Here is an 18,411-nt window from a genome sequence, read left to right as displayed (position 1 = left end):
AGTAATGGAAAACCTTCAATGCACCATCTCACCCATCTGCTTCTGGGGAACAAATCATATTGGAGCACTAAACACCATGGGCTTTGTTTGGGTGACTTACAGAGCAATTTGAGCTGTTTTGAATGTTGTCTTTCAATTTTTACTCAGTTTAACTGGATACTTAATCTAACTAGAAGCTAAATACTGTTTTAGCTTGGCGATGAGACCTATGACATCCACAGCCGCATTCTGACTTATTAAATATATGAGCTTACCTTTTTTCTGACTCATTAAGTTAGACTTTTATTCCCTACATAGGTTCTCATATAAATCAGCATTGTTTCAGAGACGTCCTTTCATACTGCAGGACCAGGGCCAAGAAGAGTGGGAATAGGGAAGAAGGACATAAACCAGGGCAAAATCTCTTTCCTATGGGAAGTAATAATTTATTTTATGACATCAGATCTATCAAACAAATAAAAGTGATGAAAACTTATTTCGCAAGGGATGAATTATCCTTGACTAAAACTCACAGGGAAACTTCTGATTCCCACTCACATCAGGACTGTAAGCAGTAAGACACACACAAAAAGTCTAGTGAGTATGGTAAATGCAAATGATACACTGTGATACATGAATCTGATTTTCTAAAATTTTTTTTTACAAATTTACAAGAGTATAGTCTTTGGTTGATCACTAGGGGAAAGGAAAGAACCATTAATCCATTCTGCCTATTGTCTTGGTTTGAAATTGCCCCCCCAGGAGCTGCGGGGCCTAGAGGTAGGGTGATTGGGTCCCAGGGCAGTCTACCCTGAAGGATCAATCACCGCTCGTTTTGTTTGCTCCTGTGAAAAATCAGATATACACAACTGCCGGAAGTGTGAGTTGGCAGCTGTGTGTGTAAGAGAGGATCAGAGACATGAGGGGTGGCTGGGGGGCCCCCGAATCAAGGGGGCCCCTGAGCCTCCTCTGCCTTGGTTTGACTAGGGCTGGGGTGGTTTCCTTGCCTGTTCTTTCCCTCCACTGTAAAGGCAGTTGGAGCGGACTCGGAGGCCAGCTAGGGGAGTTGCAAATATTTACTCCACTAGCAGGCATGCTTGGTACTGGAGCCAAGCCAAGAGATGGGCAAACATGCTTGGAGCTTGGAGAAGCGGCTGCAACTCGTTTGCAGAGCTAGAAGAATTCCAAGCGAAATTGGAAACGGGTCAAAGGGCTCGGGAGTTGCCCCTGCAGAGGTTTGACCAGGGGCAGCCGAAAACTGACTTGTAGAAGGAATGAAAATTCCAGGATGCATGCACGTGATAAGCTGAACTGAAATACAGCAGCTATGGAAGCCAGGGAGAGAGAGAGAGAGAATCACACAGCAGAGATTGGCACAGAACCAAGAGAGCATGGGCTCAAACTATTTTCTCGGACTTTGTAAGGAAGAAAAGACTTCAGTAAACAGCTGGAGGTTGGTGGGGGGAGCGGATCAGAGAAAACCTTTTTTCCCTGAACACTCCCATGAGAGAAAGACTGCTTAGTTATCAGCCCAAAGGCTTTTCCTGGACTGAATTAAGGGAGAGGTTTAGAGGGACTGATAGAAGCGTGTAATATTGTATATATAGTTGCTTTTAGCTTGTACAGTATTTAATTTGTATAGAATAAATGCATTTATCTTCCCTTCCCTTTTCCCCCTACAGAGGTGTCTTGCCTGAAAGTTTCTCTTCGGTGTTAAGGTAAAATTGTGGGAAGGGGTGGGGGAAACCTGGAAATTGGATTTTTAGATTTTTGTGGTGGTTCAAACCATCACACCTATAATATGCTTTCATGTGGGACTGAAGACTAGGAACATTCTCTGGTACTGATTTTCACATAAAACTCCCAGAAAATCCAGGGGTAGTCTCTCTACAGAATGAAGGTACACAATGGACCTTACAGTTCTGAATTGGATTCTAGTAGTCCAGTAAAGCCCTTTCAGAGCACAAGAATACAGTAATACAGTTCTGATGTACTCTGGTGACCGCTACTTATTCTACCTTTATTTTATGTTGATTCTTGGTAGTGATCAAAAAAGATCATAAAAATATCCTAAAAGGCTTCACTTTTCAGCAGGAGCTGTTACCTGCATTTTCTAAAAGGGGAAAAGATAATGGCCTATTTGGTCTTGCTTGAAGTCAGCAATTCAAATCTATTTCTTAAATGCTAAGGAGTATGAGTTTTTCTCTTTTGATATCTAACTGAACAAATGACTTTAGAAAAGGAGCTACATTCATTAGTAACAGTAAAATTATATGTATTATGCTCCCAGGACACAGAAATGACTGATGCTAAGTAGAAAACAAATTGTATAGCACGGTAGATCAACGTATCTGTTCACATTCAAGATGACACATTTCTGTGGAATATGTATGAACTATTTTAATGACAGTGTTCCTCTTACAGTCTGTTTAAGAATGGAAAAAATTACAACTTCTTTTTCTACCTTCCACATGGAATGATGAAACAGAAAAAGAAGCAAAAAACTTTGATTTACTCTTTAACAATAATGACAATTATTTATCTGGCCAGTTTTAGCCTATTCTGACTTCCTTAGGGACCAATAAACAAAAGCATTTTATTATCCCAAGGATTTTGGAGTTTGGATCAAGTACAATTTAAAAAATATAACTGGCACTTTATCAAGGGGATAATAGTTGAGAAGCTGATTGAAAGGCTTTCAGATTTCAGACCCATGCAAGCACTGGGCATCTTAAAAAAATTTCTCTAAGGACTGGATTTTATCTTTAGACAATACTCAACCCAGAATATCTACTTTTATAATATCTTCTCCTAGGGAAACATCCCACTAGGAGGGCTGACCTCCTCTGAACACTGCAGAAATGGACTCTCTGTCCATCCATTATACCCACATCACATCCAGACTGCAGCTTTCAGAAACAAGCAGGCATTTGGGGTCTGTTGTCTGAGGGAATCTCTGGCAAAACTAAAGATTTCAGTCTAGGCAAGGGAAGATAAGTACTGTATTTAGATGAGTTGGATGCTTTCACACCATGTGGAACAGTCTTAAAGATGTTAGTACTTATCTATGAGGATGGAGGAGCAAATGCTGCAGCTATCTTTAAAGATCTGCAAAATTATAGTCCAGTCAACTAAACTTCAACCATGGAAAAGTACTGAAAAAATAATCAAACAATTTGTAAGCACCCACAAGAAAACAAGGTAGCAACGGACAACATGGATTGTTAGGAACAAACTGTGTCAAACCAATCTGATCTCCCTCTAAGACAGGGTAATTGGCTTTGCAGACAGGGAAAAAGCAGTAGGTGGTTTGACTTTATGAGTGTCTCGACGCTCCCTCGTGTGACATTCTTTAAAACCTAAGGAAACATAGTTTAGGTGAAATTGCTGCAGAATGAATGCAGAAGTAGCTGGAAAACAAAACTGAGAGGATGGATATATGTGGAAACAGAAGTGTGCATGCATGGTGCTTCTGTTCTCATTTTGCACTATTCAATATTTTCTTGATGAAGCAGAGAATATCATTAGTAAATTTACATGTTGATAACATGCTGGGAGGGAATTTTGATGGGCTGGATGCAAGGATTAGGAATCAAAATGTTCCTGTCAGTTTGAACATGCCAGCTGCAATCCTAGGGTCTTACAAAAGTGACAAAGGCACTTCCCATACCAAGCTGTGTGAGTGGGAGTGGTGTTTGCAGTGCATGTGAAGTGCACCTTTTCTACTAAGCACGGGAGAGACCTCTGCAGAGAGGAATGCCATGTACACAGCTAGATGCCAGACTTCAGAAGAACCTGGACCAGCTGGAGGAGAATAATTAGAGTGGCTGAATGCTTGGGAGTTTCCTGAGGCTTATGAAGACACCTGGCATGAACTGGCCACGTTAAATCTAAAGAAGGGAAGACCAAGTGGAACATGATGCCTGCTTTGAACACAGGCAGAGCTAATGAAAAGAGGAGATAATTATTCTGTCTTACATTTTATACTGGAGAGAATGAGACGTAACCTGGAAAGTTCAAATTAGTTTCTGGGAAAAGCTGTCTAACGTGGCAGTGAAGCACTGGCATAGATTGCTGGTGGAATCTATGAGAATACTTAAGAGCAAGTTAGCTAAAAATAGTTACTCCACCTGAGAACAACAGAGTGGTCTGGATAATCTCTTGAACCTTCCTCCCATAATTTTTTTATTAATCTAAACAATTTCCCATCAGTATTACTCAGGTAGATGGCACATCCAGCATTTTCCAGCCATGCTACACATAAAGTCCCTGAACAATTGAACTGCTGAGCACGTGCACAATAAATTTGAAGCTTACAGGAAGCTCCAGAATGAGAGGGCATTCTGCATTCTCCAGTTGTGCATGCAAGGAATGCACACAGTCAGAGCACATGCACAGTGTGATGGTTGAGGCTAGGAAGAGTTTGGTTTGGTACATGTATTGTACAATGCATTTGCAAATATATTTTTGAAATAACTGCGATACCCAGAAGCTTGACAGTTTTCTTGTTGAAAGTCCAGAAATCTTTAAACAAATACAGAAATTCCCAAAATACAGCTGGGCATAAAGGAATATGGCTAGTATTCCTACACAGGAATAGGTGCAAAAGCAATATATAAGGGATATTTACAGATTGTTGGTTTATGACTCACTGCTTGTGAGGGAGAAGCAAGCAATTGTGTTGAAGAGGCTAAAGAGTCACCTTAAGGCTTGACCAGAGACTGAGGGAGGATTCCATTTTTAACTTCCTACATAATCTCCAGCACCCCCTCTGATTTACAGACATGATGGTTAAGCTGTAAATGTCCCGCTTAAAGAACAATGATAGTTATCTATGTCATGAAATTGCATTAAAATACTCTCTCTCTTTTCATCCACTATAATTTCCACTCCAGAAATAGCCTTAAGAAGAGACAACGATTAGATTATGAATTAGATTCTAGATGACAGAATCAATTTGAACTTGCAATAGCTGACTTTTCCCAATTTTAGACACGTACATATGATATGAATTATATTTATGACTGTTGTGCATTTTCCATTTAAAGACAGAAGGAGGCACAGAAATTACAGAAGCAGTTGCTGTAAGTGCCATTCAGTGTAGGTGCATATAGCAGACATGCCAGAATGATGACTTTATGCAACACTGATCAGTATCTGGCAGGAATATATGTATGCACACTACAGCTTGAGGAATGAGGTGAATATGAGAAGAGTAAAGTGCATCATAATACTTTATAAGAATAAACTGAAAACTGCAAAGGGCTTGATTCTTATTTCTTTTACATCAGCTTTACATGCTGCTGTTAACAGTGAAGGTAGTATTGACTGACAGTGCAGAGACAAAGAATGAATTAGGTCTGTAAACTGAATTTTGTTTTAAAATCATATATGTAGAATATTCCCATTCCTGGGATGGTTGACAGGAGTTCTGTATTAAAGGTCTTGTAAGATCAGGGATGTTGTTCCCTGCATCCAGAAAACTGCATTTTAGTGATAGAGTAACACCATATTTTACATAAGATAAGGAAAAAGAAAGAAACTAAGGGGAACTAAAGAAAACTTTTGACAGAATATTGACCTGTATCATAACAGAACTGCTACTTGGTTTTACAGAGAATCTGGACAAACAGCAAGGGCAAAATAAGGACTTAATGGAAAGGAGAAGAAAGTAATGAGTTTAAATTGCAGTAAGGGAGTCTAGGGCCAGGCATCAGGAAGACCTTTTGAACACTAAGGAGAGTGGCCTAGGTTGCCTAGGAATGTCAGAGAACCTCCTGAACGAAGATTTTTAAGGTTAGATAAACATCTGTCAAGAATGATATAGGGACAGTTGATCCTGCCTAGGGGGAGGAGATGGACTAGATGACCTCTTCAGGTCCTTTCCAGTCCTATTTTTCTATGATTCAGTGAAAAGGAAATCTGAGAGATGAGGGAACTCAACAGACTAGAGAAGACAAAGGTGAAAAAGTGTAACAAAAAAGGCACAAGAGATTAAACTAAGAGGAGTAACACAAAGAGCAAGAAATACATTTTAAACAATCCTCTTTATGATATAAATAACTATTTTCAATTTTTTCTGACGTCAGCTAGTTCTTTCTGGGAAATACAGACGTCAGCTCTTGTAAAGATTGAAGTCCATGGAAGGTGCTGAAAAATAAATATCTTTATATGAAAAGAGATTCCCAAACATTGGAAATTCCATGATAATGCCTTTCAGAAGTAGTAGTTTAAGTGGTTTTATGCTTTTATTTTTTCCTGTAAATGGAGTCCTGTTTACACTTACTAAAACATTTCCTAAAATGTCATACATTTTAGGATGAGAAAGAATGGTGGTATGCTGAGGCCACTGCACTGGTGTGCTGATTTGAGAGCAGCACCATGGCAGATGAAGTCTGTCTTCAAACCTACTCATATTGCATGATCAGACATGGGCTTCAAAGACATTTCCTTAAGCTTCCAGTAAATGGAGAGGACAAGTTAATACACATATCCACACCCTTCATGCCAAATCACTTTCACAGTCAACTCTGACAAAATATTTCACAAATACTGTATCTCATCACCCTAATTTTGCTTACTCAAATAAATTCAAGTAAGTGAATATAGTAATCTGAATACAAATGCTATTTGATACTTAATAAGCATCTTCTCTCTCACTATAGTAAAATATATTATAGTACATATAGTATAAAAGGTATCTCTTCACACTGCTTAGACCAACAGAATAGGTACATCTGGAAACTAGCATTTGGAAAGCAGATGCACACGAATCACCACAGGCCCATCTAAGAGGTAGCTGTGTCCTTTCAACAGTTGATCTGGAGCATGATAGCCAACGACAGCAAGGGTGGGGAACTGACTACGTAAGAAAATGCTGCCTAGGAGCTTGTTTCACTGTGTTAGAGCTGGCAGAAGCCCAAAGCTGGTTGTGCTATAAGGCACAATGAAATACGAAAACTTCTGGCAGGCAGTGTAGATAAAACAAGACTGAGGACAACTGGGACTACAGACCTGATTTAATGAAGCTAGTATGTAGAAGGAAGGAGCCAGGCAACAGTGAGAAAGGAACCTGCTTTATGAGGTACGCTGCAGAACAACAGAATGTGTAGAATGTGCTTCTGTATGGGCAAGCAAATAGTTAAGAAAACTCAAATTAGTAGGAAAGCTATTTAGGGAATTCATAGACAAGGATGTGTTTTGAGCCCCAGTAATCACTGGCAGCTGGATTCTTCTTACCTAATTTCATTCATTGAAGAGTTAACTGATGATCCTAAAATAGCTACTCTAGCCCCCTCTCATGTCAATGAAGACAATAGATACCTTAAGATACCTACAAGAGATCCAACATATCTAAAATTATTTTATATTAACACCTTGAGTTGCCCACTGGACATGCATATGTTTCCTTGTCTATGTCTACACAGGAAATCCAGTTAACTAGCTTACACCAGATATATAATTGCTTTAAGTCAAGCAAGGTGCATCCTTTCCTAAATTCTGTAGGACTGCAATTTCTTCTGTCAGCTCTGCTGTATTAACATTGTGTTGTTAAAGATATGAAAGAATACCTTGAAACAAAGTTTTCAAATCTGATAGTCAATGGCAATGCTAACAAGTTGTTACAACGAGCTCATCTGTTCTTGAAAACAATGTGCATTTGGCCATACAACCTCCATTTTGACAAAATCACTCTCCAGAGGCATGGAGGAAGTGCAGAAGTTAAGGTTACAAGATACTCTTCTATTATGGTACACAAAGAGCTTATAAAGCAAGAAACATAAAATTAGGGAATAAATCATCCTTTTTCAAGAAAGGAGACTACAAGTAAAGAACAAAGGATTTATACCTAATTTTTAAATGGTTTCAGCAACAAGCAACAAAATATGGTGAACAGCGGTGAAGTTGAGTCATCAGGAAGAACACATGAATTTCTTCAGTTGTTTCAGAATACCATGAATAACTTACAGATCCTGTTTACAACATGCCAGGGGAGCATTACAACAGGTGAAATACAGAGTAGATCAGTGCAAAGTGATTCACATCAAAAGGAACCATTTTAGAGATACACATGTTAACAACTGGGGAAGAAAAGATGTATTATGGTGGATACATCTGCTTATTGAAAAAAAAATGCTCAGTGAACAGAGAGAGAAAAAAAAGCAGGATATTAGACTGTATTGAGATAAAGAAAGAAAATAATGCTGAAAATATTATAATGTTATTATGTAGAACAGTGATGAATCCTCGCTGTGACCATGGCATTCAGTTCTGATCAAAAAATCTTGAAGAGATTAATGTGGAAATTGAAACGTTTGGGAGATGGGCAGTAAAAAGTTTTAAAGGCAAAGAAAAACTTGTTTATGAACAGAGATAAAAAGGATACAGACTAAAACAGGAGTGCAAACAGCTGCCTGCTTTAGAAAGCCGCTGCAATTTCTAGGAGAATTCTTGATGTGTGCACAGACAGTGCTTCTTAGATTAGCAAACTCTTGGAAAATAGTAAAAAACCCTGAAGATTTACCTACTCAGTGTAATTTGAAGAGGAACAATCCCTACTGTAGGTAGTTTAAAGAACATAAATCAAAAACTTCTACTCATACTTAAAGACAAGAGGAATAGGGCTACAACAGACTTGCTTGCGTACATAAAAAGCAACCTATTTATAGCACAGAAAAAGAAACACCACTTTACGCTACATGTAAGTAATCTATGAACTCATTTCCATGAGGAGACATTGAGGTTTTAGTCTGTCAAGTTTGAAAAAGTTGTATGAATAAATAACACATGTAGTCTACCTAAGTAAAGCTGACTAAAACCAATATCTGAGACATTTAAGTCTTCAGTCATCAGGCAAAAGTAAGCACTAGCACGCATTACTTAGCAACTGGAGCAGTTTACAAAGGTTCCATTACTGTGACTCAGCTAACAAGCAGCAGCTTACTATCATTGCTTGCAATCACCTTTTTTTCTCCTGAAGTACTCAGTTTCCAAGGAAGTGACAAGTTGAAAGTTAAACTAGGATCATCTGTAACTGAAACATTTTTACTAGATTATTTATTTCCTGCATTCATTTCTCCATGACATTCTAAAAACTTTTCTCTAACTTGCGTCGTAATCTTTCCCCATTCTGAAGTTTCTTTCATCAAGTTACAAAACACCAAATGCCGTGTGACACCATTTTCAAAAATATTTTGAATTCCTGCTGAGCCCTCTGGGTTTAAGCACTCACTCAATTCTTCTGAAAATGAGATTTTAAACTGTATGTCTAAATACGCTATCATTACCCAAACACTGCAGTTAGGCTAAATCTTTACCCAGGCAATAAAATAAATTCAGGGTTTCCTTAAACTTTATGTAAATCTATTCAGTTTTCAAATACTACGACAGCTTGTATAGTACTAGCTCAATTGCTTTTCACTGTCCGTCAGCGTTATTCCTAAGGGAAATCTAGCTCTCATACCTCTTTTCTGCTCCCACTGAAATTCACGGCAAAATTTCCTCTGACTTCTTTCAGTAAAACCAGAAGAGCCAGTAGAGGGAGCACAAATACATACATTCTGTGGTCCCTGTACAAATAATAACGTACTATTTTTTCATATAGTGTTTGCACTACTTTTTTTCCCCCCTCCCCAATCAATAATACCATCTTGATCAAGCTCCAAGAGAATCCGATCCAAAGTAAGGAAACCATGTTATTTGGTGGCCCTTCCTGCAACCCCTGGGACCTCAGGACTCTGTGTAACAGGCAGAGGGTGAACCCTGTGAAACTGGCATTGGCAAAACAATGTTTTCTACCTCCACAGCACTACTGGGCAGACCAGTTTAATGGGGAACACCTCTGGCTCTTGGACATAACCAATTCTCTACGACTGTTGATCGCTGCCTGCTGATCGTGTCACACGAGCGCAGAGATTGGGTGAATTAGTACAATACAGCATGATGTAGCTAAACAGAGCTTTCTGCCTTGCACCCTGCTCAGTCGGCAAACTGCAGCTTTCAGCAGTTTGTCCCTTCATCTGAGCCCAGCGCCACGAGCTGTGCAGAAAATAGTCACACCTCTGTCCCCTCTCTGCCCACTGACACTACTGGCAGACATTGCCTGGAAGAAGTTGCTTTGTTGCAGGACTCAGAAGGTGAGTCCTGCAGATGAGAATGTCTCAGGCAATAGTACAGGTCTTCTATCCTCCTCTTTACTTCTAAATTGTATGTATTTCAAATGGGATCTCAGGATTGCTATGATTTTTGAGAGCTTCCCCCATAAAGGAGGGAAAGATCTATCTCTTCAGGGGACTGACTCAGAAAGAAATACCCCACCCCACACACCCCCAGGAAACCAAATGTAAACTACTGAGTTTCTTATTCTATTGTCAAGCTTTCCTGTGTGGAGAACCCAAAGCCCGCCCTCTCATCCATCCTACTTTGAAACCATATACATGCAATGATTGCAAAAGCACTCATCAGTAGTGCAAGTATGTTCCCATTAAAGAAAATAGAGTTAGATAAATGACAAGTGCTTTGGAAAATACCTCTGCGAGATACTATGGAGGATAAGATGGGGAAAAAAATCATGTAACCATTTGGATGTGGAAACTTTTCAAAACAAACAGAAAGTCTCCTTAGAGATCCATTGGTTCTCTACTTCTAAATTTGAAAAAATCATGGCTAGGCTTCGCGAATGAAGATTTGGGAAAAAAAAAAGATAAAATCATTGGTTTGGAGTTCAGGGTGGCCTGGGATTTTCAACAGCATACAAGAAGCTGTTACCTGTGCTTAGAGGTGTAGGCAGGACTGACAATAAAGTACTACCAGCAACAGAGATGCTAAGATGAACATTTAAGTGATAGACATTTTTATAAGTACCTCTTTGGTAATCACATTTGATGGACTTTCCATCCTCAATTTTGTCTCTTTTGAGAAAAATGTGGGACTACAATTCCTCGCTTTACAGAGGTAGGCAAAACTAATTAATTTGACTTTAGAATACTATAAAAAGAACAACAGAAATCTTTTGGGTCAATGTGGTCACTGGAGCCATCCTTAACTCTGTGAGCCACCTGCTGCCTTACACTGAGTAATAATTTCCCTAAAATACTTTCTGTCTATGCAAATATATATAAACATATCTGATTTTTCAGTGAGGAGGACTAACAAGATTTTATATTTTTCCCTTCTTTCCTTGCATGTTCCGAATCATTTCAAGCCCCAGCCTACTAGGTGACCACTAACTAAGGTACTCAACTTCATAGGCCAGGTGAGTCTCCCCTATCTCATAATCCTATTACACTTTCACTGCAGAAAATATCTCAGTTGGCCCTATATTGACCTTGAAAAGAAAAGAAAAAGAATAACTGGATAATTCTTGGACGTATAAGTAAATTATATAATATGACATTATTAATAACTACGTATATAGTATGCAGTAATACACTAGAAATTAATTTTTGTTATTAAAAATGACAAAGAACTGGGGGTTTTTAGAGAGGCCACAAGAGTGTCCTTGACAAGTAGAAGATTTCTGTGTGTCTGTTTTGAAAATCATTCAGGCTACAGACACTTTACCTGCTGGCCTGGTTTGAGCGGCGATAGTGTTATTCCCTGGGTATTGATCACTGGGAGTATCTGGTTGCCGATGACAGTAGCGATGATTTGACCCTGGGCATTGGTCAGTAACTGTGGAGTTATCGGCTGCACCTGAAGTCCCTGAGCTCCACCTGCCGCCTGGCTGGAGGGGACTGGATTAGGCATCAATGGGATTGTTCCAATAATCTGGAAAAAACAACATAGGGAAAATGCACACTTGCCACATATACTTACCACACGTGATTGCTTATATTATGCATGTTAAGTCAAACTTAGGTGAAATAAACACAGAGAGACAGGTAAGACAGGCTGAGGGTGGGAAACACCCTCACTGGGGTGATGAGGACTTTCAAACTCATTTGTCATGTCACATATCACCTGTACATTTTGCCACTGTCCACTGTCACCTGCAACAATCTGCCGTGGCTGAGGATGTATGAAACAAATGCTGGGCCAAGCCTGGGGCCCTGCATCATGGTTTGTTCCCACCTCATATTTTAACATAGAGTGAAATAGATACAAATATCAGTGTTTTTGTCCTTCTTTCTACAACTCATCCGTACAGTGGTACTAACTGTGTAATGCCTGTGTAATTTTCCTTGACTTACTGATTCCTGGTACTCTAGATGACCACCCATTACTACCATGTGATCTCAGGAAGGAACAAAGGGATACTGGTGCCTTTCAGGACATGCCTTATTAAGATACATTCATAAAAATGCAGCCAGTTTTGGATGACAACTATGAAGTACAACACAACAGGAGGACTGATGTTAGATAAAATATATTAAGTAACATTTCTGGGGCAAGTACTTGCAGAAAGAGACACTTATGACATCTCAGACTTGGGAATACAGTGAATGTGACTGTAAAACTAATATTAGGATGAGATGTCAAACAGATGTCGTAAGAAAGCTTGTCAGTCAATAAGCCTCTAGGCTGAAAAAAGACATGCTGTTGGAAGATTCTTTTTACAAGTACTAGAACATCTGAAAAAAACTTCTGATAAAACTTGGGACTAAACTCAAACTTTTTGTTTATTTTCAAACAGCAACATATGAAGCTGGAGTCATAGGATTATTGCAAAGGGAAAAGTAAAAAAAAAAAAAAAGTAAAATACATCTCTATTTCCTTCACCATACCTCCTCTCTCTCTATCATAGCCAGCCAGAAAACATCTACCCTATTGTAAGGCTTATAGCCTTCCTTCTCCAGAAACCTTGCTTCCTCCTCTTTATCCCCAGCACCAACCATACTTTGATGGGTCCATTTTGACCCCCACCAGAATGATCCCAGTTGCCCTGTATCCCTCCCCACATACATTGACTAGTATAGACCTACTTGGTGCTGAGAAAGAGGGTGGATTATGGCTGTTTTCTCCTTCTTTTTCCTCAGTGGAGATAGTAACAGGGTAGCTTTCCTCAGTCTGTCTGCTGATTCTCATTCCATTTGGGAGTTTAATAATCTTTTTAGATCCCTTTGTTTCTGACAAGTTTTGTTGAAACTGATCAGCTGTTTCAAAGCCATTAAGTAGGTATGGAGAGAGGGATGGATGGAAAGAGAAAGGGAAGTATAGACAGCACTAGTCACAGAGTAGTTTGCTCATAAAAATAGGTAGAAGTGTTTCTAATGAAACTCAAAACCAAGTTTGTTCTCAAAACAAATATATAAACCAAAACATATAAAATTCCTATTGATTTCAACAATTAATTTAGATTATATCACTGGAATTTGTACAATGCAGTGTAAAATTAGCTGTAAAATAACTGTTTAGTGAAAACATCAGTTAGCTTTGAGTACAGACCACTAAGTTACTTTGTGCAAGTGCAAAACTAGAGAAACAACTCCGAATCTCTTGCTAAAGATATAAAATGGATACAGGTGTGAACTGTGTGGTGAAGAGTACCAGAGATCTCTGAGGATCTCTGCTTATCTAAGTCACCAGAGGTGAGATACAACAACCCCAGAAAATCCATCCTCAAGAAAGCATCATGCAATAACATCCAAGAAACTCAGGCATAGCTGGAGGGGCAGGCAGCTCTCATCAGAGGATCACCCTCTTCCATTATTAGGCCAAGACATGACTCAATCAAGTGACAGGGTCCTGCTGAGTGACTTCTCCTTCAGCAGTCACACCCCAATGGTGTGCCTCTAGGTTGGCTCAACCATGAAGTACAGTGTGACAACTTAAACCAACTCCTGGAGCAAAAAGAACTCACTTGGTTAGCTATGGTAGGTCAGGTAACAAGTGGTAGGTGCTGAAGTCATCATCAATTTACCACAATTGCCCAGTTAGAAGTTAGCATGGGAAGACTAGAGAACCATAAAGAAAAGCAGGACAGCTCTCCTGTGGGAGAACCTGATAAAATAGCAAGCCCAGCTACTAAGCTGTATTGTAAGAGCTGCATATATCAGTCTGCTCAAAAAGATTGTAAAGATACCATTTAAGTTCTTCTTAATGCATTGCTAAAAGGTAGGCAGATCAATAAAGATTATTATCCCCATTTTACAGAGCATGAAAGTGAACCATGGTGGAGCATATTCAGAATTAGCCTTCTAAGTTGGAATTTCCTGTGAGTTTCTCTTTGCCGATCATAGTACTTTAATTTTATTTTTTAAGGTGTCCCTACCTGAACAGCAGCTGTTCATGTGAGAATATGGCTGTTCACTGAGGAGAGGGGCATTTATTTACATCATTATCAGATTTCAGATTGTTTTCTAAAAATCTGACTTCCAGCATGAATGAAATATAACTGCAACATTTTGCAACACGTAAATTTCTCACAGTTTCTGTGACCTAACATATTTATGGGCCACAAATACATACTTCCACTTCAATATAATCTCACCAAACACAAGGAATAATTCTTCCTAATTTTATCAGCAGAGACATAGCAAAGGCCTCCCCTTCCTTTGCCGTGTCTGTAAAGGACACAACCTTGGAGTGTCATTACTCCAATGCAACTTTAACTATCAAGGTCCTAATCCCAGCAAAACAAAAAATGCTGCGCTGGTGTTATCAGTAATAGAAATGTTTGCATTCACATTTAAAATGCATTTCTTGGACTGCAGTTGGACATTTCATAGAATGACAATGCTGAAGTGGACAGTTTGTAAGGTCAGAAGCAGAAGGCTATCTATACGTATTAATGTGTGTCGCGCACCACAGTGTACAAGGCATGCTGTACATGCACACAGCCAGAAATGCAGCAGGGAAAACACAGATGGGAGAAGTGTTCCAGAAGGACAAATGAACAAATACACTCAAGGGTGTTACTGTAGAAGCCAAGGGTAAATCTAAACGAGAAACAGCTCTTTCACTTCCTGAAACTTGCTGAGATTTCAGAAGGTTTTATTCCATTTTACACCAAACTCAGGTAAAATCTTGTCTGGTTACTCTTTACTGCATGCAGCTTTGATGTGGCTAAAATTGGATTCAGGTTTCCCCTTTCAAGTTCTCCCTTGTCCAAGTATCCTCTCCTAAATATCCTAACAGCTCATTAGTTCACATGTAAGGAGTACTGCAACTGGATCCCTACCTCAAACCTTGTGTGACTGTTCTGACGCTGAGCCAGATGCTTCTTCCTTTTAATTTTGGTATGAAATTTCACCCTGGGCCTTGCTAATCTGTCCTCTTAAATTATTGTGGAAGTTGAAGACAATTTATGGTTTCGATACGTTTAAATCTCTTAAAGAAATAAAACATGTCACAGGCTTGAGGCACTGGTGTGCCACAGTAAAGACTGTTTAATTGTCAGTGATTTTCCTAGTTGGGAGGCATTGCTCCTTTCTAGGAAATGCTGCTGTTTCAGATTATATTTAAGGATAATTCAGGAACAGCATGTGACAGGGACTCATCTCACAAGATACTTATAGAATCATACAATCACAGAAAGGTTTGAGTTGGAAGGAGCTTCTTAAAGACCATCTAGTTCAACTCCCCTGACACGGGCAGTGACATCTTCCGCTAGACTACGTTGCTTAAAGCCCCATCCAACCTGGTCTTGAACACTTCCACGGATAAGACATCTATAACTTCTCTGAGACAGCAGAAGTGGCTTCTTACTCTGTCAATGTTTGGCCTCAAACCCATAAACAATTCCACCTGTCGAAAGTGTTCTTGAGGAAAAAAGTCCCACCTCCCTAGAAGTCCTCATCTACTAAAATATAATTTGAATACTTTGGGGTTTTTTTTACACTATGCATGTGACTTTCACAATTCCTTTTATACATCATACAACTGAAAGCAAACACTGTTCACAGACAAGCTGCAAAACAGGTGTTGTATGCAAAACAACAATCAGAAAGTTTTGAAAGTCCAAGGGTTAATTCAAGGGACCCCCTTGTCAACGCTTCTCTAAGGGAGTCAGGCACAGTAATCTGCAGAGCACTGCTGATTAAAACAAATGACACCAGGTTGTCTCTATCTGAGGTACAGGTTCTACACATAGGCACAAAATGCAGCGCAAGTGGAAATTGTACTGAGATATTTAATGTAAATTCAGACCTCAACTTTTTTACATATACAGGGTCTGTGCTACCTGTTTTGGTAACAGAGTGTTACCAGAATTTCGGTTGAGTCAGATTTTCTCTTCAAGTATTCAGTATGTTTCTTTCATTTTTGTTCAATAGATTGATTAATAGATACATCAATTGTATCTTGAGCTGCTTATAGAGCAATTTTTACAGAAAATTTTTAAAGTGTTTTTATATTTCCTGGTATTAACTAAATTTTACAAGTAATTTGTTTCTAACTTCAAAAGGAATTTCAGATCTTTTTTAACATCATCTAATATTTTCCATTGATTAATCTGTTGGTGTGATTTTAGCATTCTAGGATTTCAAGATATCTGAGATTGGGTTTCTTAAATCTAACAACTTGAATCTACCATTGCCAAGACAATGGAGAGGAAAAATCTCAAACCCTCAGCACATCAATAATATCTGCAAATGTTACGCCCAATGGCAGTGTAATGTCCTAGCACTGGTTAACCGAAGTCTAGTCAGTATTGTACCTTTAAATGGATTTTGGCCTTGCTCAGTAAAGGTTTCTTCCTAAAAAGAAATTAGAAACATATGATCTCTCAAAAGTGATCGCTTAAACAAATTATCCTTAAGAAAAAATAACAAAATAATATCCATTCTTATTCTTTCTTTATATTTAATTGCTGTTGTGGTTTACTTTGCTGTAATATACAGGCTGAAACTGCGGGCAGAAGCTGTGTGACTGTTCATAACTTCTTGGGATAAATGTCTAATTGCAGCACCATTTACACTGCAGATACAAAATCAGATTTTGCATAGCTGCATGAAGGACTAATTGCTGATTTCCCAGTAGTGAGTCTTTTCTTGGGGCTCCTAATAAACCAGTTGTGTTTTGACACTAAGTGAAGTTATTATGATACTCAAAAATGAAGCACACAGCTCTTTTTTATTAAGTTCTTCTCCCTCTTCTCTCATCAGAAACAGGGATGATGCCTTGCTTCACTGTGTTCCTAGTACAACCTAAGGAATATTATAAACTGTAGCCAAATGGATGGTTCACCAACTGCCTTTATTTCTGCTCTGAAAAGAGTAAGTAAAATCAAAGACCAACTACACTAGTTTGTTTCTACTGTCAACCAGGCCTGACATAATGTTGTCATTTCATCAGAAAAAATGTCTTCAATTATAAAAAGGAAAAGTTTTTTCAGTAATATCATCAAAATGAATATCTCTCCAAATTTATCAGTGTTACAACCCTTTAAATATTGAAGGTTAATTATTCAATTTTGAATAATTAGAACAGAAGAACAATATAAAAAGAAAACAGAAAAACAGGGGAAACGTAAAAGAAACAGCAGAAAAACTCTTCAGCAAAATGAGACAAACCACCATAGACACAATAGGGTGTTGGTGGATGAGAAGCTGGACATGATCTGGCAACGTGTTCTTGCAGCCCAGAAGGCCAACCACATCCTGGGCTGTATCAAAAGAGATCAAGGGAAGCACTTGTTTCACTCTGCTCTCATCAAGTCCCACCTGCAGTGCTGCCTCCAGATCTGGAGTCCTCAGCACTAGAAAGACCTGTTAGAGCAGGTCCAGAAAAGGGCCATGAATCAGGGGCTGGAGCACCTTTACTATGAAGACAGGCTGAGAGAGCTTGAGGGGTTGTTTGGTATGGAGAAGGTTCCGAGGGGAACTTACAGCAGCCTTCCAGTACCTAAAGGGGGGCTACAAGAATGCTAGAGAAGGACTTTTTACAAGTGCATGTAAGACAAGGGATCTGCAATAGGACAAGGGGTAATGGCTTCAAACTGGGGAGGTTTAGATTAGATGTCAGGAAGAAATTCTTTTCTGTGAGGATGGTGAAGCACTGGAACAGGTTGCCCAGAGAAACTGTGGATGCCCCATCCCTAGAAGTGTTCAAGGCCATGCTGGATGGGGCTTTGGTCTAGTAGAAGCTGTCCCTGTCCACGACAGGGACGTTGGAACTAGATGATCTTGAAGGTCCCTTCCAACCCAAACCATTCTATGATTCTATAACTTTCTACAGTTTTGCAAACTTCTCTCAGAAGCTGCTTCTGTTGAGAGATATGTTCCTTCTTGTATGGTATCAGTATGAGTTACTTTAAGGAGATAATCTAAGGAGAAAATGACTGAGGAAAAGGTAGAATAATGAGAATCTGCACAGGATTCTTTAGCTTCTGTGCAGCTGCCCCTTTCTTAATCACAGAGATATTTGTAAATATATACACTACCTATACAAATTATAAACACATAGATATGTACATTTCAAAAATATAGGATTTATTATATTTATATCAAGAAACCCAGCTATTTATATGCACTATACTGCATATATGCAATA

At 39.0% G+C, this 18,411-nt stretch overlaps 1 protein-coding gene across 8 annotated transcripts in view; it reads right to left on the bottom strand.

The window, feature by feature from the left end:
* Window positions 1-18,411, bottom strand: part of POU6F2 (POU class 6 homeobox 2) — a 351,339-nt gene that overhangs the window by 15,803 nt on the left and 317,125 nt on the right. For all 8 annotated transcript variants that reach the window (XM_032679951.1, XM_032679961.1, XM_032679969.1 and 5 more), the window contains one exon: window positions 11,542-11,748. In XM_032679951.1, coding sequence (XP_032535842.1) covers window positions 11,542-11,748 — 207 coding nt within the window. The remainder of the gene's footprint in view (window positions 1-11,541; window positions 11,749-18,411) is intronic.

Source organism: Chiroxiphia lanceolata, chromosome 1 (genome assembly GCF_009829145.1).
Source record: "Chiroxiphia lanceolata isolate bChiLan1 chromosome 1, bChiLan1.pri, whole genome shotgun sequence".
Classification (NCBI taxonomy): domain Eukaryota; kingdom Metazoa; phylum Chordata; class Aves; order Passeriformes; family Pipridae; genus Chiroxiphia; species Chiroxiphia lanceolata.
The sequence above is the reverse complement of the archived record's forward strand: the minus strand, read 5'-3'. Positions and strand labels throughout refer to the sequence as shown.